Source organism: Buceros rhinoceros, unplaced genomic scaffold, assembly GCF_000710305.1.
Source record: "Buceros rhinoceros silvestris isolate BGI_N320 unplaced genomic scaffold, ASM71030v1 scaffold4905, whole genome shotgun sequence".
Classification (NCBI taxonomy): domain Eukaryota; kingdom Metazoa; phylum Chordata; class Aves; order Bucerotiformes; family Bucerotidae; genus Buceros; species Buceros rhinoceros.
Window position 1 is genome coordinate 268 of NW_010411014.1, and position 7,596 is coordinate 7,863.

Below are 7,596 nucleotides of genomic sequence, written 5' to 3' on the forward strand. Positions count from 1 at the left end.
GGGCAGGGGACACGCCGCAAGGGGTGATGCCGGCCTGCCGCGGAGGTGTTTGCCCTTCCGCCTCCAGACACAGGGCTGAGCGAGCGGGAGACTCCACTGCCCGCAGTAGCCGATGGCTTTTCTCTTGAGGTTGCCACCGGTGGGTACCAGACAGGGCTTACAGGGAGGAGAGGTGTTTTAGAACTATTCGTCCTGATTCTGGTGGAATGCGTGCTTCGCATTTCAAAATATTTTTGTGTGTGTTCTTTCCATCTCAACAGCTCTTGATATGGAGTTCACTGGCCTACATTCAACTTTCCCTCAAAATAATGAGCCCAGGTAAAGCTGTTGGATTAGAAACATGAGCGAGATTTACTGCTCTAGCTTTGTGAGAACAACCTGTGCGCTGTAACCTTCTTGTGTCCGCTCCCCCTCCCCCAATTCTGGTTCTGTTCATAGCCTGTTCGATTCCCCTGCAAATCGGTACCTGAAGGCCAGGTGGAGCGTTCAGCACTTCACTGTTACTCAGCTTGGTAAGTGCTGTTCTGACACACAAAACAATCTCCTGAGGTCCTAGAGGTAACTGGCGTTTTTGTCAGCTGGTGAGCCCTGCGGGTAGCTCTGTCTTAATTTGGTCGTTATAGAGCTGTTTCTTTGCTGTATGAAGGGGTTTTTGTTGGTTTGGTTTTTCTCTCTGAACTTTAATACTCTCAACTTTTAAATATTTTAAATAACTTAGAATCAGGTGGGTTGTATACTTTTTACTGGTCTAAAGTCGTTCATAGTTAAAGGATTGCGGGTACGCATACAGGGCTTTTAAAACAGGATGCAAGCAAGGAGTGGGTGACAGCAGCTCCTATTCTAGGCTGTATTGTTTGATACTGTGTATAGCTAAGGGGACTATCAAAGAGGGAAATGAAAGCTAATGTTTCTGATATTCTTAAAGTAATAAAAAAATAAATAGGAGACAGGGCCTGTAGTGGTAGTGGAGAGCTATTGACAGTTAAGAACCTGTTAGAAGTCAAGAAACCATCTCCAAAATGGTTTACAATGTTGTTCAAAGCCTTAGACTAAGTCCTTAATGTGCTTTTTAGGGATTAATAGGGAAAAAAACCCCTAAGTAGTAAAAACCACGTTTCAGTTCTCTCTACTGCCTAGCTCCTTCCAACTGCTTTTGGAGTATAGTTGGACCCACAAACCTGTGTATGCGTAGTTGACGATTTTCGTCACCAAGTCCCCTCAACCCGTTGCTCAATCCACTTGCTGTTTATTAGACTTGACCCCTTTTCTTAGCACTAAAAGCTTGTCCCTGTTCAGGGAGCTGGGGAGCGGCAGGGCAGTTGCTGTTAAGATTTGCACCATGGCATTAGTGAATGGAAAACACATACTCTATCAGGGGATCCCCACATCCCTTATCTAATTTTCACGGTATCTGTAGACAACCAGCTAAATGTCATTTCAATAGAGGTTTCTCTCTCTTGCAGGGCTGGCAATATTCTCAAATGAAAATTCAAACAAGTAAGTAAAAAAGCAGTTTTCTGCTATGATGACCACAGTGCAGTTGAGATTTTATGCTGAGTTCTCTTGGGAGGAGTTTTTTCTTTATCTTCTAAATTTTTTTTTGTAGGTATGTGGTGCATTCATACAACTTTTTTCTCTGTCCATCAACATTGGGAGTTAAGGATGTCGAATTCTCCCTCTCTGCATCTAGCATTCAGTTCCTGTCTCATTACGGCTTTGACTATAATAAGGTATGTTAATCTCTCCACTAGAAATTTAGAACAGGGGAAATCTGCACAGTTACAGGAAAAATTAGGGTTAACATCTCTAAATAGCATCTTGTTGAAGTATCAATGTGTCATGTGGTTCATCATCAGCAGGGAGAGTGAGTGCTGGTTTTTCTGAACTGCTGCAGAGGCAAGAAGCGTATCTTTGTCAGCCTAAGACAGATTTCCTCACCTCAAAAAAACCAGAAAACCTGTCTCTAGTGAGCTGCCATGTTAATAAACTGACCTCAGTGAAAGTCTGTCCTAGCCACGAATGTAGGGAAGTCTCAGTTTACCTGCATCTTACGTATTGCCACATTTCCCATAAAATTCAGACTATGTCATCACGTAAGAGCCCTGTTTAGCAATTTTGGACAGGAAGCATCATCATATCTTGACACTTGTTAAAGAAAAGGTAAAAGCAGAGCAAAAAAAAAATATTACAGTTGACAAAAATCCTTTTATTTCCTCTATACACAAACACATCTTCCTTTATGTAAGAATGCGTCTTGGATTAGCTACAGTTTGTATTTTTGAAGAGGATATTCTGAGAACGAGGAAAACCAGCATCTTCCAATTATATGCTGCTGTTGGATTTGGCTAACCTGCTGTGTGAAAGTCCAGGGGAGAGTAACCAACCTGGCTTTTCTTTTTTCCCCCTCTCAGTTCCTCAAAGATGGAATCCCGTATATGAATGAGGTACAGGAGAAGACCCTTAGGCAGCATCTCTTGCTGGGTAGCTGGAAAGTTAGAAGGTGAGCGCTGTTTGGAGAGTTGGCTCCTTGGTACTGAACGTGTTGAGAGCTCAGCTTCACTTGGATCACATTTTGTAGAAATATTGAAGCCCGTTGCTCTGAATGACTTCCCACCAGCTGTTCCAGCATGCTGTGGTCTCTCTGAAGGAAGACTGAGATGCCTGGATACAGTCTGGAGAATTGGGTGAATGTTGGAAAATGATGCTTTTGCATTTCTGCAGCAAGGCACAAGGCTCCATCTGTAAAGAGCTTTTTCTAACACTCCGCCCCTTTGCCCTGATCCTGCTTTAGTGCCCTGGACAGGGATGTGCTGAAGAAGGCTATTGACGAAGTGACCTGTTGGATAGCTACAGCAGAGGAAGAGGAGACTATGATTCTGCATGATCTGAGTGGTATGCAACGGGGTGCCCCCCTTCAGCACCTGTGGGCTCTTGAGTAGCTTCATCACTTCTCCTGAACCTCTGGGCCTGCTTATTATCCTTTACCGCCTGTTCCATAAAACTCCTCTGTTGAGGGGGAAAGCATCTGCGCTTATCCTGGTTTTACAGCTCTTTGCCCCTGTCTAACTGGGGAAATCTTGTCAGGCATTCATTTCTGGGCTCTGCTTTTCTGCTCTGGTAGTGTGGTGGGTCTTTCTGTAGTGGAAGTGGATGTCTAGGTGCTTGGAGCATGCTTTGTTGTAAGCGACTTCTGTTTTGTGCCACTTCAGAGTGACAACTGGAGAATTTGTTGTTGCTCTGGATCAGGACAAGTTTTGACTTGTTTTAAATCCTGGGTGACCTGAGTTTTGGTTTTTTCCCCTTGGACAAGGGAAAGGTGGGTGTCCTTTCAGAGCATGTTCCTTCTTACATGGAGCAACAAGTTGCCTCATGGCGACATATATATATATGCATGCCAGTGGGGATAAACGGGCCACTTAGCACTTGCATTAGCTTTTGGGAGCACTATAGAAGAGCTGAGGAATTTCTGTGCTGTTTTGGAGAAGTTGAGGGACAGGGAATTGTGGCAGAGAATAGAATAGTTTGTAGGTTGCTCACAGAAACCAAATCTTAATCCTCTATGTCAGGGAATAAAATGCAGAAAAGGTCAGGAAGGACAGGAAGTATTTAAGCCTTTGTTAATACTTTTTTGCAGAGTGTGAGATACAGGGGGTGGGGAGGGTGTTGTGTTTTTTATCTGCTATGTCAGCTGTAGTAGATACTGATACTTCAGTAGGGTCTGGCAATGGAGAGCACCTGTGACAAGAAAGGCATTCATTTAAGTAAGCAGTAAGACTGATTAAGGTGTCTTTTTGAATGCTGTTCGGAAGAGGACTGGGTTAGTTCTTCATCAGCTGTGGGGGAAAATGCATTGCTGCCTCTTCTGGGTGTGGTGGTCTGAAACCTTCCAAAACCACAGTTAGTTTTTTTCAGAATAGTAGCCTTCCTCACTTTTCAGTTAGTCTTTTCCTGTCCTTTGTGTCCTAACAAAAGTGTATTTGCCTGAAATTCTCACTGTGACTTTTTTAATCTTTGTTTGTTTTCCCTCCCTTTTTTTTTCCTCTGTCATAATGTTGGTAATGTACCAAGATCATTTGAGTATTTTCTGTTCAATGGGGGAGAAACACCTGGTCTAGATTTCTGGCTAGAAAATTGTGTTTTCCTAAATGGGCTTGTTTGCACCTCTGAAGTTTTTACTATTCTGTTGAGGATTTTTTGTTTGCTTGGTTGTTTTTTTTTTTCCTCCACTCAGACTGTCAGATGTTTGCAGTTCAGTTGGTTCTGAGACAAGCTCTACAAAATGTTTGGACACAGCCTCTTGGAGACAAGAAGGTGAGATGGAAATGCGGACCTTTTGAATAGAAGGTTGCTATCTAGACAGGCGCGATTGACATTCTTGCAAGGACTCTGAAATACTGCTTGTACTTTTAATGATAGGGTCCAGGAGAAGGAGAAGACAAAGGAATGTTCTAAGAAGTGTTGGTGGTGGGATCCCAAGAAAAGGGATCAAGGAGACTGAATAACTTCGGTTTCTATTAGTTTTGAAAAATACTTTGGGCTGTAAGTGCTTGTCCTTGGGGCACTTCTGGAGGGACTTCCTCTGTGACTCCAGACTTTAAGATCTCTGCTTCAGTACCTTCAGAAGAATGTACAGGTTTTAGCCTTTTTGTGGGTTTCCTTTGCAGACTTTTGCCATGTAGTTGCTTTGAAGACTTTTACCCTGTCTGTTATATGGCTTGCTGTTTTCTTATTTGCTATTGCACTTTTGATGCAATATTTTCTGAATCAAACCTATGGCTGTGGACGTCTCAGAACACGGAATGAGTGTAATACCTGTCAGTCCCTTAGAAGTAGATTACAGAAGTGTTTGGGTTTTGTCTGGTTTTTTTTTCCCTTTGCGTTAGTAGTATTTTGGTCTGATAACCAGTGTCAACAGAGCGTCAGCTTTACCCAGCCTTCTCACCTGAAGCATAGTCTTTGGGGACTTGGTTTGTGTGATTGCTGTTTTTTTCTAGGTTTTGGTGCTGTGAATTTACCATATTGGTGTCAAGTTAAATTGAATCACGTTCACTTGTTCACCAAAAAAGCCATGGTAGGAACACAGTTCTCTTAACAAGAGAAGCATTAATACGACACTCTTAGAAGCAGGTCTGGTCTCTTTTGTTACTGGAGCACTGATCTCCCTATGGAAGAGAACAGAGACAGTCCTGAGGTCCCAGGGGATGCACTATTTCTCCATCCATCATAGCCTAGAAGCTGAACTTGTCCTCAGCATTACTGAACTCCAGTAAGCAACGTATGTACACCTAGCATAAGCGGCTGTTCTTTTCAGGTGATGGTGCAAAAAGTGAGTCCACAGCATCGTTGGCTTCTGGAGAACTCTTGTTATGACTCCTGCCAGAAGGAGTTCATTCTCCTGTCTGCCCGGGGCTTCACCGACCTCTTCCAGACACTTATTAAAGCCAAGAAGGTAAAATACCTCATCTCTACTCTCATTTTTCATGTCTTTTTTATTTGCTTCACTGGATGTAGAGGGATGATGAAGATATAGTAGTAATTTGTATTAAATGACTCAACTCATTTAGTGTGATCATCCTGCTCAGTTGTCAGTAAAGCTGATTGCATCATTGTTAGAAAAAATGAGTGTTAAACATTACAGCTTCTTACTGGCTAGGTCCCACTCCTAAAGCATGCTCAGCATTATGGATCCAAACACTAGAGTTCCCTGTGTCACTTTTCTATTACTTCTGCAAACCAAGCGCAGCCAGGGGTGGGGGAGCCAGAACCCATTCTGCAATGTGTCTCTTATGTCATTTGAGAAAATGCAGGAGTCTGCAGTGTTGAACCTCCTTGTGTAACACAGCATGAGTCACCATCTAAAAGATGAGCAGATTTTTGCCTTTTGGACAAGTTATGCTCTTCAGTGTATGAGAGACCAGTTTATTGGACCACGTGGATCATTAGTCTGATTATGCGAGGAAATTCGTATGTTCTGAATGCAGATTATTGAATGAATTTCAGCTTCAGAAGGCTATGGGTGGTGTGCTGGCAAAGGCTGAGCCCATAAATGTGATTGCTTGAAGATTTTATAAGTGTTAGCTCAACTGAGAATCAACCTAGCTCTTTAGATCCACTCAAACTAGAATGTTGTTGGAAAAATACTCTCCTCAGAGTCCACAAGACTAATTTCCTAAAAGCAGTAATCCTCCCACGAGCTTTGCAGCCTGAATAACTTTTGGTTGAGCACATGTGGATGCTGTGCACGAGAGGAAATGCTTGCAGCTGTTAAGCATGCCTTAAAGTAGTTATCTCTGAGCTCTCTTCAAAAATACGCTCCAATGGACTTGTTATGTTCATATTTTTCCCTTAGCCCCTGGTGGGACACAACATGCTTATGGACCTTATGCATCTTCATGAAAAGTTCTACAAGCCCCTTCCAGGTAATGCTGTAAATAGCTGCTGTCCTCAGGCTGCTGCCTTTGCAATGGGGATGAGGCGATAAGCACAGTGGTTATTCGCCACCCCAGCCACCTGCAGTGCTTGGCAAGCAGCAGTGCTAGTTGCCGTTTTTGAGCTCTGACTGCTAGGGAGGTGCATTCTTCGTCTGACTTCACCTCTCTTTCTTACTGATTTGAAATACCATAGGCTTTCCCTCAGTTTTATGATGTCTATCTCCACGTTTTGTTTTCAGAGAGCTATGAGGAGTTTAAAAGGAACATTCACAACCTGTTTCCTGTCCTCATAGACACCAAGACTGTAACAAAATTTGTCTGGAAGGTGAGATGCAAAGGTCGTCTTGTTTGAAGTTAAAGCATGGCTTTTGCCCAGGAGAGAGGATATCTTTCCTCCATACTCTGTGGTTAGAGAACTGTGGCCAGCTCTCAGGGTTGCCCTGAGACATTCTGATTTTAGATCTCATTAAATGACTCAGCAGTAGCAGTAAAGGAGCTCACTTACCACACGGTCTGTCTTAGTTGTTTTTCTAACGTGTTGTTCTTCTGTAGAAATACCAGTTTCCCCGAGTGTGTAATCTTTTGGAGGTGTATGAAGTTTTGTGCAGGTAGGTGGTGGGCTATAAAGCCTTCAGCAATCCCTTTGTTTTCTTTGGAAAGATATTTCAAAGTCATTTCATATGTTCATACTTTCCTTCCTACCAGGTGTTTTTCAGCTGTTTTTTTTTTTTTTTTTGTCTTTCTAAATTTAAGACCAAAAGATTTGCTCTTCTTTCTTACCAGGTACTTGTGCAGTAAAGTGTTCTAAGTAACTTCTCAGATTGTACCACCATTACTTCATTGGTCACAAGTTTGGCTTGCAGACAGTCTTACATACAACTTTAGAGTTGTATGTTGCTTATGTTGTGTTATGAAAGGAGTGAGTTTCAGTTCCCAGTGAAAATACACTGTCATTTCAAATGCCAGCTCTCAGGAAAGAGCTGCCCCGAGTCCAAAGCCGTAACTATATACAGTGTTCAGATGTAGCACATGAGTAGATAGCCTGTCTCATGAGCTTAGCTATGACATTGTAGAAGAATTTTACACTTCTTTTGTGGATAAATTTTGCATGTCAATTTTGCTAAGAAAAGGAAAATTCCACCTCTTTACCTTCAGCCCCTACTTC

General features: G+C 42.7%; 1 protein-coding gene across 1 annotated transcript in view; it reads left to right on the forward strand.

Moving 5' to 3' along the window:
* The first annotated feature begins 268 nt into the window (after positions 1-268).
* Positions 269-7,596, forward strand: part of PNLDC1 (poly(A)-specific ribonuclease (PARN)-like domain containing 1) — an 11,480-nt gene continuing 4,152 nt past the window's right edge. Inside the window, exons 1-11 of the mRNA XM_010135817.1 lie at positions 269-318; positions 439-512; positions 1,464-1,497; positions 1,607-1,730; positions 2,412-2,500; positions 2,792-2,892; positions 4,232-4,311; positions 5,312-5,449; positions 6,350-6,419; positions 6,671-6,756; positions 6,984-7,039. Coding sequence (XP_010134119.1) covers positions 269-318; positions 439-512; positions 1,464-1,497; positions 1,607-1,730; positions 2,412-2,500; positions 2,792-2,892; positions 4,232-4,311; positions 5,312-5,449; positions 6,350-6,419; positions 6,671-6,756; positions 6,984-7,039 — 902 coding nt within the window. The remainder of the gene's footprint in view (positions 319-438; positions 513-1,463; positions 1,498-1,606; positions 1,731-2,411; positions 2,501-2,791; positions 2,893-4,231; positions 4,312-5,311; positions 5,450-6,349; positions 6,420-6,670; positions 6,757-6,983; positions 7,040-7,596) is intronic.